This window comes from Heloderma suspectum, chromosome 1 (genome assembly GCF_057233095.1).
Source record: "Heloderma suspectum isolate Gila_16-S chromosome 1, 16-S_ref, whole genome shotgun sequence".
NCBI classification, from domain to species: domain Eukaryota; kingdom Metazoa; phylum Chordata; class Lepidosauria; order Squamata; family Helodermatidae; genus Heloderma; species Heloderma suspectum.
Window position 1 is genome coordinate 141,342,106 of NC_139458.1, and position 17,026 is coordinate 141,359,131.

The following is a 17,026-nucleotide window of genomic DNA, read 5'->3' on the forward strand; positions in this document are numbered from 1 at the left end:
ATGTCCTCTTCATCATAGGGGATTGGAATGCTAAAATAGGAAGTCAAGAAATCACTGGGATAACAGGCAGGCATGGCCGTGGTGTACAAAATGAAGCAGGACAAAGGCTAGTAGAGTTTTGCCAAGAGAACACGCTGATCATAGCAAACACTCTTTTCCAACAGCACAAGAGACGACTCTACACATGGACATCACCAGATGGTCAATATCGAAATCAGATTGATTATGTCCTTTGCAGCCAAAGATGGAGAAGCTCTATACAGTCAGTCAAAACAAGAACTGGAGCTGACTGTGGCTCAGATCATGAGCTTCTTGTTGCAAAATTTTGGCTTAAATTGAAGAATGTAGGGAAAACCACCAAACCATTCAGGTATGGCCTAAATCATATCCCTTATGAATACACAGTGGAGGTGAGGAATAGATTTCAGGGATTAGACCTGATAGACAGAGTGCCTGTGGAACTATGGACGGAGGTCCGTAACATTGTTCAGGAGGCAGCAACTCAATCCATCCCAAAGAAAAAGAAATGCAAGAAAGCCAAGTGGCTGTCTGATGAGGCTTTACAAGTAGCTGACGAAAGAAGGGAAGCGAAAAGCAAGGGAGAAAGGGGAAGATATATCCAGCTGAATGCAGAGTTCCAGAGAATAGCAAGGAGAGACAAGAAGGCCTTCTTAAATGAACAATGCAAAGAAATCGAGGAAAACAACAGAATGGGAAAGACTAGAGATCTCTTCAAGAAAATTGGAGATCTCAAGGGAACATTTTGTGCAAAGACAGGCATGATAAAGGACAAAGAAGGCAGGGACCTAACAGATGCAGATGAGATTAGGAAGAGGTGGAAAGAATGCACAGAAGAACTATACAGGAAAGATCTGAATGTCCCTGATAGCCATGATAGTGCGGTCACTGAAGTTGAGCCGGACATCCTAGAGAGTGAAGTCAAGTGGGCCTTAGGAAGCATTACTAACAACAAAGCTAGTGGAGATGACAGTATTCCAGCTGAGCTATTTAAAATCCTCAAAGATGATGCTGTTAAAGTGCTGCATTCAATATGCCAACAAATTTGGAACACTCAACAATGGCCGCAAGACTGGAAAAGGTCAGTTTACATTCCAATTCCAAAGAAGGGCAACGCCAAAGAGTGTTCAAACTACCGCACAATTGCGCTCATTTCACATGCCAGCAAGGTGATGCTCAAAATCCTACAAGCTAGTCTTCAGCAGTATGCGAACCGAGAACTACCGGAAGTACAAACTGGGTTTCGAAGAGGCAGAGGAACTAGAGATCAAATCGCCAACATTCGCTGCATCATGGAGAAAGCAAGAGAATTCCAGAAAAATGTCTATTTCTGCTTCATTGACTACGCTAAAGCCTTTGATTGTGTGGATCACAACAAACTGTGGCAAATTCTTGGGATTACCAGACACCTTACCTGTCTCCTGAGAAACCTGTACGAGGGTCAAGAAGCAACAGTAAGAACCGGACATGGAACAACCGAGTGGTTCAAAATTGGGAAAGGAGTACGACAAGGCTGCATATTGTCACCCTGCTTATTTAACTTATCTGCAGAGTACATCATGAGAAATGCCGGATTGGATGAATCAGAGGTCGGAATTAAGATTGCTGGGAGAATTATCAACAACCTCCGATATGCAGACGATACCACCCTAATGGCAGAAAGCGAAGAGGATCTCAAGAGCCTCTTGTTGAGGGTGAAAGAGGAGAGTGCAAAAGCTGGTTTGAAACTCAACATTAAAAAAACGAAGATCATGGCATCTGGCCCTATCACTTCCTGGCATATAGAAGGGGAAGAAATGGAAGCAGTGACAGATTTTATTTTCTTGGGCTCCAAGGTCACCGCAGATGGTGACTGTAGCCATGAAATTAAAAGACACTTGCCTCTTGGGAGGAAAGCTATGGCAAACCTAGACAGCATAGTAAGAAGCGGAGACATCACCTTGCCGACAAAGGTCCGTCTAATCAAAGCTATGGTTTTCCCAGTAGTAATGTATGGCTGTGAGAGCTGGACTATAAGGAAGGCTGAGCGCCGAAGAATTGATGCTTTCGAACTGTGGTGCTGGAGAAGACTCTTACGAGTCCCCTGGACTGCAAGGAGGTCAAATCAGTCAATCCTAGAGGAAATCAATCCTGAGTGCTCATTGGAAGGACAGATACTGAAGCTGAAGCTCAAATATTTTGGCCACCTAATGCGAAGAGAAAACTCTCTGGAAAAGACCCTGATGCTGGGAAAGACTGAAGGCACAAGGAGAAGGGGACGGCAGAGGATGAGATGGCTAGATAGTATCACTGATGCAATGAATATGAACTTGAGCACACTCCGGGAGAGAGCGCAGGACAGGAAGGCCTGGCGTGCTATGGTCCATGGGGTCACGAAGAGTCGGACACGACTGAACGACTAAACAACAAAGGTTGTGAAGAGCACATTGCTCACCACTGAGTAATCACAGCCTACACTAAACATCTGAGGTTATTGGAAAGGGGTTTCATGGTCAGACAGTGTCTTGCAGGCAGGGTTGAACTCCTGTACCTATCATTTTAGAAATTAAGGACTGATCTGCAGAGTAGTTTCTGATGGATCTTGAGGGAACCTGTCAGAAAAGGGTTAATTTGGTCTCAGGTGCAGAGCTGCTGACACAGCACCAGATTCCCTTCTTATGGGAAATCAAACACACAGACATAAAGTTAGAGACTCCAAATGTCATAAATAAAGCTGTTTTGGTTTTATTTCCCATCTGGAGAATAGAAATTAAGGAAAGGTCAGCCATTTCTTACAGACATGCATGTCTGAGACTATCACCAAATCACACGAGTCAGTTTTTCAAGATCATAGTGGTTTGCTTCATGTGTCAAAAAATGTGTAGCTACTAGCTTTTGATCCATATAGATCAAAAGGCAAATGCCATTACCTGGTCAGCTGAGGCAACCTTGCAAAAATAGTTGCAGACTGAGTGACTCCACCTCCAGATTCCTACATGCAGGATTTCAAGATTCCTATCAAGTAACTGGTGTTCACTGACCTGACATAGGCTATAAGTTATGTCACATTGGCAACAGATCCATGTTATATTGTATATGTGGTAGGAATTTGTCCTCTCATTCTTTGTAAAGTGCCATGTACACAAATGGTGCTATATTAATAATATATAATATAATATAATAGTAATATGACAAGCATTGATTGATTGATTGATTGCATTTATATCCTGCCTTTTTTCCTATTGCAAGAAACCCAAGGCAGCTTACACCATCGTCCTCCTCCTCTCCATTTTATCCTCACAACAACAACCCTGTGAGGTAGTTGGGCTGAGAGTCTGTGACTGCCCCAAAGTCACCCAGTGAGCTTCCATGGCCGAGTGGGGACTAGAACCCCGATCTCCCAGCTCCCAGTCCAACACTCTCACCACTACACCACACTGGCTCCCAGTGTCTATTAAACACAGATCCATATACGGCCATCTGTAGACAGAAAACAGTGGCCTTCTCTTCTCTGGAACATCAACAGGAAGCACACCCATGGATTTGGAGTGGAAACAGGAGAGCTTGGATCCTGGGATAAGTGAAGGAAGTTCACTGTAGGAATGTTTCCTGTCTCCTCGTCTGCCCTGTAGACCTGTGCTCTACAGAGGGTGAGGCAGGCCCTCCAGAACAATACGGGATGTGGTACAGGGGGGCTGCTGGGGAGATGGGAGAATCACCCCAAACTGGGCAGGTGCTGGGTGATTCTCCCCCTTCCCCAGCAGCCCACAGCACAGCACGTTCCACATTGCTCAGAACGACTCCACCCACTAGAGAGGTTTTGAGAAGATGCAGGGAGAGGGAACAGAAAACTTTCCTTCCCTTTACTTCCTTAAGTTAATTTTTTTTAGGATCCATGCTGTGATCTTTAAAACTCAACTTTGGATATGAAAGGAAAACTGCTTTTACCTACCAAGGATTTCTGAAGTACAAAATCTCAGGGAATAAACACTGGTAGTGATTTCCAGAAGGGTAGCCATGTTAGTCTGTTTCAGCAAAATCAACAACAAGAGTCCTATGGCACCTTCAAGATCTCTAGTCTCAAGCTTATGCCCCAATACATCTGTTTCATCTTTAAAGCACCACAAGACTTTCAAGACTTTATAATGCCATAAGACTAGTAGTGAGAGTCTGTCTTTTCCATCTTGAGATCAGTTAACTAGTTAGTTATAGATCTTCTCAATCACACAATGTTTGAACTCAGAAGAATCTGAGCAGGACTTCCATCAAAAGGTTTGTGGCTTCAGTAATTTGTACTCAGTTCCCAGTTTCCTATCTTTCCATTTCCCTAGTACCTGAAAATCAAATATAATAATAATTATAATCATCATCATCACCTGCTGCACAGTAGTGAAGATGCTTCCCAAAGGAGCAGTATTTCCAGCTGCCATCTTGGTTTATGATCTATGGGCCGTCATGCAATTTTTGGGCCAATATCAACCCTTCTCTTTCATTAGCAGGCACCCAGTAAGTCTGAGGCGTGGCATAACCTGTGGAGAAAGGACAGAATACATTGGCAACTGGACCAGGGAAATGGCAGGGGTACGGAGCTACAGTTGTGATGATTAAGAGCTAATGGAAAGTAAGACCCACTGCTCAGAATCACGCGACACCCTTATGCTAGACACTGAGTTCTAAATTATTTATAAGCACTCAGAAAAGTGACCTGGATATTGCTATGGACAGCTCAACAACTTGCTTGGCTCAGATAGCATGCAGCTAAGTGTCAAGATGTAAAAGGAATGGCGTGTAGCATAATAATAATAAAGATCGTCTAATAATGTCCTCCTCTGGAGAGTCATGTGCCATCCCAGTCACCAATCTCATAAAGAAATGTGGGGGCGGGGGGAGTGCCCACTAGATAAGACTCTGATGCTGAGGAAAAGCCTCTTTGTGGGGTGATTGGATAGACGAGGCCATTGGGATCAAAGCAACATGAGATGACACAACAGATGTTTGCAAATAGCAAACAGCAAAGGGAAGGAAAAATAATGCAAGGGTCAAAGGCAGCCATTTATAGCCAATCAAGGAAGCATAGCTAAATAATCCCTCCGTTTGTGTAATCCCAAATGTGGCCACTGGATCTCACTGAGCAGCAACTTGTCTCTTAATAGCCATCTTGGGATTTTCTGACTTCTCTTCAAAATAGTTAGACAAAGCAGACTGTGGATAGCATTGCTTCCTCCTTGCGGGATTTAAATAGGACTCGTGATATTTTTTTTGCTTCCCACCTGGTTAACTGTGTGTATGTGTGTGTGTTTACCTCAGCTTCAGGTCTAGGTGCTGGTCAATTTTCCATATGCATCTGTGTTGGTAGATTAGAGCATGCAAATCAACAGTAGCAGGTTGTTTTCTCTGGGAGAGGCAGCAACTATAGAGTTACAAAAATCTCCCATAGCTGTGAGAGTGTGGGTAGCAAAAGGGCACATGAAACTGAGTGTGCTGACTGCGAATGAATGTGCAAAATGAAGAAAATAATAACACTCAATAAATAAAGCTAATTATACACACATCGTTCTAAGTTTGTAGGCTGCTGACACAAATCAGAAAAGAGTTTAGAGTTCCTGAAAAAGCCTTGCAAACAATTCCCCTGAAAACATAACTTCAGTGTACAACAGTAACAAACATACCTATGCTCAGGCCTGCAGAAATCCTGTAATGAGTAGGGTTAAGAATTCTATGAAACCCAGCTAAAGTGTAGGGAATAACAGATTTTTGAGGCAAGAAATATCATTGCACCCACTTAGCTTGAGCCTGCTGCTGCTTCAGCATCTAATTATCCCTGTTCTGTCAAAACACTACCCCTTTAGCAAGAATAGGTATTGTCTAGGAGCCCATCTCCACCCTGTTATTGTGAATCTAGTGCTTTCCTACAAGGCAACTGCAATGGCTAACTGCAATAAAATATTAACTTTATTTCTAGTTTTAATTTGCCTACATAGCTTTCAACTCAATGGATTTGGCGAAGGCTTTGGTTGCTCTTGAAAAACTATTTCCTCTTGAATAGTGCCAAGAGAAGTTTCATAAACTATAATGATGCCAATCCAGAGCAAGTAGCTAATAGATCACTGGCATTGTCTAACAGCATTGAGTACTGGCATTTCTGTGTTGGCACCCTGGCTCTGGAATGCTCTCCCTAAAGAGGTACTGCTAGTGCCGACATTACAGTCTTTCTAGCCCAGGTTAAGACTTCTCTATTTGCCCTAGCATTTTAAAGAGTTCAGTTGTCTCCGTCTCCTGTAGTTTGTATAGTCTTTTGTTGCCTTTTAGTCTGTCGTTATTATGAAGGATATTGTTTTCATTGTATTTGTATTTTGTTTAAATAATGTTTATGTCTATAGTGCACCACCCTGGCATCCACTGGATGAATGCAGTTTAGAAATATGTTAAATAAACAAACAAACAAACAAACGATGGATTATACAGTGGTCTCCTACCCATGTAGATTATTGTGGATAGTGACCCTCAAAACACCACTCTTAACCTTTCAAATAAATTCACATACACATCCAGTAATAGGTGTATCTGTCTGTAATACCTGCATACCATCCTATTTTCTGACACTGTGCTGCTGGTATGGCCCATCCCATGTGCCGGGAAAGCAAGTCCTGAGATTGGCCCTATTATACTCAGGCAGGCTTGTCAGACACTTGATATCCTCCTCCGCCCTTGAGAAATACAGGCTACCACCACCAATCCTGACAAAACTAATGAAAGTCATTCATTTTACAGGCAATGGGAAGCATATGATATAGGAATATATGAAGGAACATTATAGAGTCAGCATAGGTCAATCTAGCCCAGTATTGTCAACTCTGACTGGCAGTAGCTCTCTGGAATCTCAGGCACATCTTTCCTAGCCCTGCTAGCTGAGATCCTGGTGATACCAAGGACTGGACCTGGGCCGTTCTGCATACAAAACATCTCCTCCCTCTTTGTGATACCAAGCTTGGTTTGTCCTGAGCCTATCAATTTGGAAGTGAAGCAGGGACACACAAAAACAAGGCAGTGGCTTCTGCATATTCTGGAGACTGCTCAGGTATGCAGAAGTATATTTGTTTGTAAATTAGAAGGAGGGGAGATACAAAAAACAATGCACCAATGGCCTATGTGCAGGGGCTTTCAGGACATATGGAATGCTGAGGGTGTCCACTGGGAAAAGAAAAAGAGAAATGTGCAGGGAAGGGATTGGCCTGCTTGATTCCATAACCATTTCTTGTATCCTGGAGGTGGGGGTTACAGTTGCAGGGGAGGCATGCCATGAGGCTAAAAAGCTCTCCTTTGCGCACTATATGAGGAAGCTTCAGGAGGAGAAAAAGGAATAAGGTCAATTTTTCCCTTTCCTACTCTAACGTGCCTTCCCCTGCTATATAGCAATAAAGTGATGATGTTTGGAGCTGCCAGCCAGCCCTAAACCTGAGACCATTAGTACCACATAACAGAAGGGGGAAAGTTTTAGGAGTGGGGAGGAATGGGAAAAAAAAGTTGTTTTCCTTCCCTTCCCCAAACCTCCCCCTCCCCCAAACCTCCCCCTCCCCCATGCGACTCAAGCAGCATGACATGGTTCCTTTTCCAGATAGCTCAGAGCCCTGAACAGGAGCACTCCTCACAATGTTTTGTTGTGAGTCCCCACTTGTATGCTCTATCACCGAGCTATGGGCCCTCCTATCTGTGGACAGGGTTTAATTCACCAAGGACTTTGGCCCTGAAACTTGCTCTCAGTGCCACAATTCAAAATGCCTCTGAATATGTGCAAATCATTGGTCCTTCAGGACTGAAAACCTCATTTCAGATAACCCCCGCCCCCCGCATTCTGTTTCTAAACAATTGCATTGATGTATTGCTGGGGGGGGGGGGGGGATGGGACTTCTTGGCCAGACAGTGTCACTTTCCATACAGCTTACAAACTTGAGCCATAGTACTTTCCATACAGTCTTGAGTCATATTACCTATCTTTTTAGAAATTAAAAGCAACTAGATAACACCCTATTTCCATATGTATAGAGCAGGCATAGCTTGAGAGGGTACGGAGAAACTGGGCTGGCTGGAGCACTGGCTGGAATAGAAATATGGGTATTTGGTTAGAGTATTAGAGGATGGCCAGGGAGATCTGGGTTCAAATTTCCACTCAGCCATAAAGATTACTGGGTGACTTTGGACATCCTTCTCTCTCTCTCTCTCTCTCTCTCTCTCTCTCTCTCAGCCCATGCTACTTCAAAAGGTTGTTGGGAAGACACCATGTGTGCCACACTAAGGTCATTGGAGAAAGGGTGGGATAACATGTAATAAAATAACAATCCAAAAATTGCTGAAAACACAGATGGACATTAGAAGTTGCCTTTTACTATCAGATTACTGGTCTATCTAGCCCAGTATTGTCTGCACTGACCAGCAGTAGCTTCCAGCAGAGATCTTTCCCATCACCTCTACATGACCATTTAACTAGAGATGCCAGGGATGAAACCCAGAACCTTCTGCATGCAAAACATTTGCTCTGTAACTGAGCTATGGACCATCTGTATGGTCAGTGTATTTCTACAACCTTTTCACAAGGATTTCTTAGCTGAGGTTATACCTAGCCAAATTGTGGCAGGTCAAGACTGCAGAAAGAGATTGTTTACAGTAGGCATTTGGTCTTGCCATCTCCCTCTCCTCTCTTCAGGTCATATGCTGGGACTGAGGGCATTTGAGAAGATAAGGAGGATGATCTTGGGAAATGTAGGTGTCAGATGCAGTTGCAGTACATGGATCTGTGCAAGGCCCGTGGTCAACAGCCCCTGGGACTATGGCCCAGAGCTGAGGAGGCAGGAAAGGGGCAGCTGCCAGTCCAGGAACAGCTGAGAGCAGGAGAGGAGGGAGGAGTACTGTGAAAAACAGCAGCGACAGAGGTTCCATCTATCAACCAGATCAAGATTTTTAGATTATGTTCCTCTTGCATTTGGAAATGTCTTCTCTTTACTGGAAGTTGGAAGCAGGGTTGCCAACTTTTTTCTGGTATTGCTTGTGTACCGTGATAAACAGAAACTGAGCGTCTTCCATTACTGCACCTACATGCTAGACAAAGCTTCACCAGCTGAATTTCTGCTCCTCCTGCAGCTGTTAAAGAGTCAGCAACTCTTGCTGTGAGTGATTGACAAGGAGATTAATCTATTACAGCCATGTGTTGTGGACATTTCCTTTAAAGGCTGTGGTTAATAGGCCAGATGGGCCACTGACCTAAGAAATAAAACAGTTCTTAATTCATATGACCTTTTATAGCCTTGCCAAAAGTGTATCTTTCTCTCGTACTAGGCAGTATCATCTTACTGATCACTTCAACTCCCCTCTCTATTTACCTATCTTTCTCCTGTTTTACATTTAGACCATGGGTGCTTTGGGGCCCTGTATTGTCTTTTTATTTTGTATTTATTTACTGCTGAGTATAGTGAGGATATGGCTCATCACTGAAGCTTAGTGGACCTATTGCAATAAACAAGGAAAAGCAAGAGGAGGAAGAAGAGGACAGATTTGATTAGAGATGCACGTCACCCTCAAATGATAGGCTGTTGGCGCCAAAGGGAGACCAGGACTGAGAAGGACTGAAAACTGTGTCCTGTGCAACAAAAAAGGAGACAAGGGCTCAAAATATCATATCATGCATACCCAAAGTTCAGACCCCGGCTGAGGATGGAGGCAACCAGAGTACATGTAGCACACAGTGAGATAATGTACAAAAGATGGAACGAAACTGGAGGCATGATATGTACCACAGCACATGAAAAATTGAGAGCTTCTGTGTCGAGTTTACTGTGCCATATCCATCTTTACTGGCATAGCAGTAATTTATGTGAGCAGTACTAGAGCTCACATCCCTCTGACAGCCACACCTTCTGACCTGAAAGCACTGATCCTAGATGTGTGGAGGGGAAAACACATTCTACACATACTCAGAGGCACTCTCTTCTGTATTACTTCACATTTTCTAAAACTGAGCCCTGGCATTGAAAACAGTCTCCCAGTCTGAGTCTTAGCTGAAATAAAACCCTTTAGAGCATCATGGGGATGCTGAATCCTTGCACTGGAGCTTGCACTGACTCTTGTCATGCTCAGGAGATTGCAGTTGCATGAGCAGGACACCACTGGAATGTCCTGTGGGCATGCTAAGTATACTGGAACATATGTTGCTGGAGGATTGGGAATGCGCGCGCGCGCGCGCGCACACACACACACACACACAGGGCCTGTTCTGAAATTGTTATTTTTTTCTGTTCTGTTCACTCAGAAAGCATGCATCCTGCAGACTCCTCTACTGCCCTAGCAGATGCTTGGGGTGCCCTTTCTTGCAGGAAGAATCTGACACTCCGGTGACTGAAGGCTCCAAACTCCTGTGCCACACACAAGAGAAGGGAAGCCCATCTATATGAGAGTCACACAGTGCTGGTCCCTGGGGTGTATCTTTTCCTTGTACCTGGCAATGTCAGGGACATGAAGATGCGGGGCCAGGATGGGATGGAGGCGGGAGTAGGGGGTGGGGAGAGAGGCTATACTGTACCTCGCAGCTGCTGCGAAGGAGAGCTGCTTGCCTCCAGCCAGGGGTCCACGGGATGCTCGCTGCTGCAACTGGCGTCTTCTTGCCCTCCCTCCTGCTGCTGGAGATCACTCAACATGTGTCCATTTCCCTGCTAGTGGCTCAGGTAGGGCAGCTGTGTCAGACGCCTCCTCCTCCTCCTCTTCAGTGCAGCAGCTTCCTGCTCCTCCTGCAGGCAGCCATCCGCTGCTACTGGCTCTGCTTAGAGACGAGCTGCACATTGGCTGCTCTTGCTCCCTTATTTAAAATTCTGTGTGGTGAGCTGTGAGGCTATGAGTCACTCACTGCTTTTTGCCAGAGCAGGCAGCAGCTGAGCAAGTGGCTATTCTGGAGAGTTAGGCTGGCAGGAAGGAGGGACGCAAGTAGCCTCCCTCAGTACAGCATCACGGCACCTCCACACCCAATTAGCAAGGCACTAGCACTAACCCTTCCTGTACCTCCTGGCTAAGCAACGCAGTGGCGCAGGCACACACACATTTATCTTTATGCTGGCACACAGCCTCCCAGCTCCACATACTAGCTGGTGCATTGTATTCCAATGCGTTGCACATACCATGAGAGAGCTGATGTCGGGTAATAGTTAAGAGATTGAGCTATGAATCAGGAAGTCCTCAGTTTGAGTATAGCTTCTGCTATGAACTCACTAGGCAAACCACTCTCTCTCAGATTCAAGCCTCCCCTGTCCATCTGCATAAATACTGATTTATCTTACAGGGTTGTTGTAAGGATTAAACCAAGATAATGTGCAAGTACTTTGAACACTTTGGAAGTGTACAATACAAATATTAAATGTTATCCCCTGCACAAAATTTGTATCAGTGAGTGTATGTCACCTTGGGTGCTTTGGTGGAGGGGCTACTCACAAATACATATACCATTAACCAAATATTCACACGTGTGGTACAAACAAAACAGTATTTTCACTTCAAGGACATATGATAATTCACATATGCATGTGTAATTTTAAAGTAGCCTCTTACCTGACACTGAAGTCAAGGTGAAAGTATGAGTGGCTACTCTAGTATGATTTCAGAAGAGAGGATACACAGGCAGAAGGAAGGTTTCTTTAGTTATCAGTTGTTGCAGATTAAGTTTTCATATATGTATTTTATGATTTGATTTTTGTTGTTGTTTAAAATCTATGCACATGTCCTGATTGCTAATCTTGTGAACTGAATAAATCACACATCAAAATGAATCCTTGTGCTATATGGGACATAAAGAGCAGTTCTGCCCTCTCCCAAATTAGACCGGATCATTTGACCTTCAGCTATTTACTCAAAAGTGTGTTAACGAGAATGACAGGAGCAACTGTGATTGCTCTATAATAGCTCATCCATAAGGCAAGGCCTTATGTGAAGAATGAGATTTTGATGAGGAAAAAGCTTTCTTATGCTGGGGTTGGCAACATGCTGCCCATGGCCACCATAGTGCCCCCAGACACCTCCATTACCACCTGCCAAAGCCCTCTGCTCCTCTGGATTATTCTTTTTACTTTATTCTTCTTATTTAATTCCCTTGGATGATTGAAATCAGCAGAACTCTGTCCTCCAGCTGCCTCATGCTCCTTGTTTCCCTTGCCCAGGCTGTCTCTGTGTCCATGTGAATCCAGAATATTCTTCAATAGAAAGTGAGAGGGCAGGGCAGCTGCAGGCCGAGCTCTGCTGCTTTCCAGCCAGACAGTCAAAACTAAAAGAAAAAAAATGGTGGGGGGAAGATGCTTGGGAAAGTGGGGAGCGACCTGGACGGCTGAGGGGGAAGAAAGAGGAACGGCAGCAGGGGGGTGAGAAAAGCCAGTGGGGGTGGGGTGGGAGGAAGAGAGGGTTAAAAAAGCCAGCTGGACGTGGGCGGAGAGGGTTAGAAAAGTCAGCAAGAGTGGCGGGGAAGGGAGAAGGTTTAGAAAAGCCAGGGAGAGAGAATTAGAAAAGCCAGCAAGGGGGTAGGGGAACAGCTGAGGAGTGATGGGGGTGGGTCAGGGGGGATGTGTGTTGTTGGTGTCTCTGTCTGTGTTGGCAATGTGGTGTCTCTGTCTGTATGTGTTGGCAAAGTGGGATGTGTGTGTGTTGGCTGGGGTGGGTTGTGTGAAGTTATTTGGGGAAATAATTAGTTTGCCTTTCTGTGAAATAGGTGTTTTGTTGAAGCAGAAATCCGAGGGTTCAAAGGAATGTGCTTGCATTCTAGCTTCACCAGTTTGCCTTTCTATGAGACGGATGTTTTGTTGCAGTAGTAAATTCTGTGATTGCTCACACCCCGTGGCAGTCATTTTTGACATACACACACACTGCCACATCAGCTAATTTGTTACAGTGCCCACAACATTTCCTCAAAAATCCAAACATGCCCAAACAGGTTGGAGATGCCTGCTCTAGGTTCCGGCAAGGACTTGATTTCAGGAGCCCTGTACCTAGCAACACTCCATCTTGAGAAGGTGTTATACTGCATTTCCTAAATAAAGGGAAAATCTGGGACTTTGTGTTTTGTGGAGCAGCAGCCACCTTAAAAAACTAAAGGTGGAACAGTCTGCTAGCGTGGAGCAAAATTTACAGTAGAGCTAAATCTAAAATCTGAGATGCTCAAGTCTGCTGATCTAGAGAACATTTCAGATGTTCCTACTCAATGGCGACTGAAGGGCTTTCTGCACATGCTCAGAAGTATGTTATTATTATTGCTTCACCTATTCCCGTAAAAACAGATTTCAGGGTTAAACCCAAACTCAAAATTACGCCTTAGTTAGGAGGTATCCTTGCCTTCAGGGCCTCTGTTTACCGAGGGGGGGGGCAGTGTTAGGGTAATGGGTTGGGAACCAGGTTTATGAAGGTGGGAAGTTACTTGATATTCGGGGGCCCTGCGTGGGGATGTCTACATAAAATTCTTGGAGCAAGGGGGCGGGCGTGGCTGTGGAATTTATATGGGGCTTGATCGGGCTGCGAGTCTATTTTCTGGAGGAGCGCGGGGTTGGCTGGGGTCTGGAAAGGCTTGCCGCATGGAGGCTGGTTCTAGACTAGCCTTCCCCAACCTGGTGCCCTCCAGATGTTTTGGACTACAAATCCTATCAGTCCCAGCAAGCACAGTCAGGAGTGCTGGGAATTGTAGTCCAAAATACCTGGAGGGCACCAGGTTAAGGAAAGCTGAGACGAACGATACCACGAGGCTAGTTTAGAACCTAATGAAGGCGATGGTGCCGCTGTGCAATAACAGAGAAAAACGAGGCAGAGCCGTGCAGGGACAACCTTAGGCTGGGGGCGGCACAGGCTCCCTTAAGGCCGCCGAGGACGCTCTCTCCTGTTTTCGTACCGGCTCTATGGTAACGCGGAAGTGAGGAGCTTGTCTTGTGTTTATCGTCGGGGCGCTGTTCAGGAGACCGGTTCGCGGCTTTCCAGGTAGGGAGGGAGAGGGGTTATTCGGCCTAGAAGACTGCGCGAGCGTTGCTATGGTTACTTCTTTCCTTCCTTCTTGGCTGGCATTCCCTGCATCATGCGCTTGCTGTTTTCTTTTCCCTGCGCGAGGCTCCTCTTTCCTGTCCTAAAATAGGAAGGATCCTGTGGTACTCTCTGGGGTCTGGTGACTTGCCTGGGATAGGTAAACCTCCCCCTCTTGATAGATGGAAGGAGGAGAAGATCCTCTGAAAACTTCCTAGAAGGATTCCAGGATCCTCTGAAGCTTGAGGTGGGGCTGCCCCGTCCTTAAATGAGGGGAGTTGTGCAATTCTTGTCACTGTCATGCGACTATGCGTAAGGATGATAACAGTTGATTTGCGACGCGCCTGGCTTGGCCTTGGGATCTGCACCAGCCTGGCTCCAGATTACAGCTTGTAACTCTAAAAGTCTCGGTCTTGGGAGGATAGTATATTAAATTTCCGCCCTTTGGGATCTCAGTCTTTCTCAGACAGGAGTTGTGGTTGATTAGTCTCTGGTTGATGATTGAGTTTCAGATTGGTGAGTGAGCTACATTTCTTTACACGTAGCTTGTTTTAAGATCCTTAAAGGTGCCTTGGACTTTTGGTTCCCAGGTGATTATTTTTCTTTCCTTTTGGTCTCATCTCTGCAGATGGCTCCTGATACTCCCAAGGAAATAATGCTTCAGAGCTTAGCACGATTACTGCGGGATTCTGGTGAGATTCTGCTGGTTTGAAGCACACTAGTGTGTGAAAGATATATTTAACTCTGCTCTAGCTTGCAAGAAATATGGCTGTACCTTGGGTTTGGGACCAGAGTTGGTGGTAATGGCCGAACTCTGACCCTGTGTGGGATGAACTGCAGCAGACATCATGGTGCTTTTTGGATAGGAAAAGTAATCCACCACACTTCGATTGCTGGTGTTATTCAGCAAAGCCACATCACATCTTACCTGTCTGCAAACATTTTATCACTGTCCATAGTTGTTGTAGGTATCTGTAGCCAATCATGTATTCGGTTAAATGGGGGGGGGGGTGTTCCATAATTTCAGATACCTTCTGATAAATAACTTCCTCCATAGAACAAACTTGGGGAGGGGGAGAACTTCTGTTCTCTCTTCATTGAGAAAAGCTCTTCAGAGTAACCATGCTTGTGTTCCTGTACTTGCTTTATTACCAAAATGGAGCAGAGCCCCAGCCCTTCCTAAGGGCTATGTCCAAGAGAAGAAAGACAGCTATTTCAGCTCCAGGAAGCAACTCCCTATTGATGTTTCTTGTGTATAGTGAACGTGTACTTGAAGATTTGCGAGTTAATATAGGGAGGAAAATCTAGCACAACTAGTCTTGGAAGCCCTCTGTATCATTCCACTGAATTTAATCCTCTGTGTGTGGGTGGTGGTGCAGGAGAGTGTCCTAGACATAAGTATGTGAAGAGTATAGAACTAAGACACTTACTTCTGGACAAGCTCCACAGAACAAACTATAGTTTGTACTCCTCTATAAGGGTGGCAGTGCTATGCTGCCAGGCTTACACTATACTGTTGAGCCTTTCTTCACAGGATGTGCATGAGCAGTGAGTGTATATGGATCTATTAATGCTTATGTTCTTCTTTTTCTTTAGGAGACTTGATTCTGGATGGTACTAGCACCTTGACCTTGTTCACCTCTACACTAGAGATTCTCACTCAGATCTTTGAACAGCATCTACTACCACGAAACCAGAACCATGGCTTCATTGCACTGTCGTCACACCCTGCTGAAACTTCTGCCATCCTTCAAGCCCAATTCCTCTTTGATGTCTTGCAAAAGACTCCCTCGCTGAAGGTGTGTAGTGAAGTGGGAGGTTGTGAGGAGTCAGTCTGTGCTTTCTTTTGGAAAGAAGTTTATGCCTTATAGTGGAGATACTGGGGTTGTGCTGGTTACAGCTGTATTTCACACATGGTCCATGTATTGATGATGGCTGAGATGCTGGGTTGTAATGCCATCATTAGAATACCCGTGATGGATCAGACCAAAGGCCTATCTAGTCCAGTATTGTGTTCACATAGTGGCCAGCTACCTATGAGAAACCCAGACCAAGAGCACTCTCCTGCTTGTGTTCCTTAGCCATTGATAGCCTTATTCTCCATGCATTTGTTTAATCCCCTCCCCAGTTTGGAGAGATCCTTCTGGAGTTCTTTGCTGTCATTTCTTTTTTTAAACTACAGTTATTTAAGTAATTTGGTGTCATCAGGAAATTTGGCCATCTCACTGCTCACCTGTAACTCCAGATCATTTATGAACAAGTTTAAAAGCACCAGTACCAATACAGATTCTTGGCAGACCCCACTGTTTACATCCCTCCATTGTGAGAACTGTCCATTTCTTCTTACTCTCCGTTTCCTGTTCTTTAACTAGTTTATTATCCATAAGAGGGCCTCTTCTCTTACTCCATGGTTGCTACATTTGCTCAGGAGCCTTTGGTAAGGGACTTTATCAAAAGCCTTTTGAAAGTCCAAGTAAATACATCACCCCTATCCACATGTTTGTTGACACTCTCAAAGAACTCTAAAAGGTCAGAGTAAGAGGGAACTTACCTTTGCAGAAGCCATGATGATTCTTCTTCAGCAAGACTTGTCCTTCTGTATGCTTCATACGTTTATATTTAATAATTTCCATCAGTTTCCCTGGAACAGGCATTAAGCTAACCAGCCTGTAATTTCCTGGATCCCTTTTTAGAAATTACTATTACATTGGCCGGTTTCCAGTCTTCTTGTTACAGAGGATGATGATCTTAAGGACATGTTACATATTTTTGTTAGAGGTCAATGGTTTTTATGTTTGCATTCTTTCAGGACCGTAGGATAGGTACAATCTGGTCGCAGTGATTTATTTGTTTTTCAGTTTGTAAGGTCTAAAACTTCATCTCTTGTCACCACTATTTGCCTCAGTTCCTCAGACTACCTTCATGAAAATATCAGTTTAGGCACAGGTATCTGCCGTACGTGTTCTGGAGTGAAGATGGATGCAAATAATTTATTTAGCTCCCC

General features: G+C 44.7%; 2 protein-coding genes across 7 annotated transcripts in view; one reads left to right on the forward strand and one right to left on the reverse strand.

Moving 5' to 3' along the window:
* SLC4A3 (solute carrier family 4 member 3) overlaps nucleotides 1–10,859 on the reverse strand; it is a 57,234-nt gene extending 46,375 nt beyond the window's left edge. Inside the window, exons 1-2 of the mRNA XM_084804636.1 lie at nucleotides 10,568–10,859; nucleotides 4,374–4,526 (exon numbers count right to left, since the gene is read on the reverse strand). Of these exons, the coding sequence (XP_084660762.1) occupies nucleotides 4,374–4,427 (54 nt within the window). The 5' untranslated portion in view covers nucleotides 4,428–4,526; nucleotides 10,568–10,859. The remainder of the gene's footprint in view (nucleotides 1–4,373; nucleotides 4,527–10,567) is intronic.
* A 3,045-nt stretch (nucleotides 10,860–13,904) lies between these two features.
* The window catches only part of STK11IP (serine/threonine kinase 11 interacting protein), a 31,715-nt gene continuing 28,593 nt past the window's right edge, over nucleotides 13,905–17,026 (forward strand). For 3 of the 6 annotated variants that reach the window (XM_084804650.1, XM_084804658.1, XM_084804687.1), the window contains exons 1-3: nucleotides 13,916–13,983; nucleotides 14,651–14,714; nucleotides 15,619–15,821. In XM_084804650.1, the coding sequence (XP_084660776.1) occupies nucleotides 14,651–14,714; nucleotides 15,619–15,821 (267 nt within the window). In that variant the 5' untranslated portion in view covers nucleotides 13,916–13,983. Of the gene's footprint in view, nucleotides 13,984–14,650; nucleotides 14,715–15,618; nucleotides 15,822–17,026 lie in introns of all 6 variants that reach the window. The other 3 variants (XM_084804677.1, XM_084804667.1, XM_084804698.1) reach the window with 3 other exon arrangements.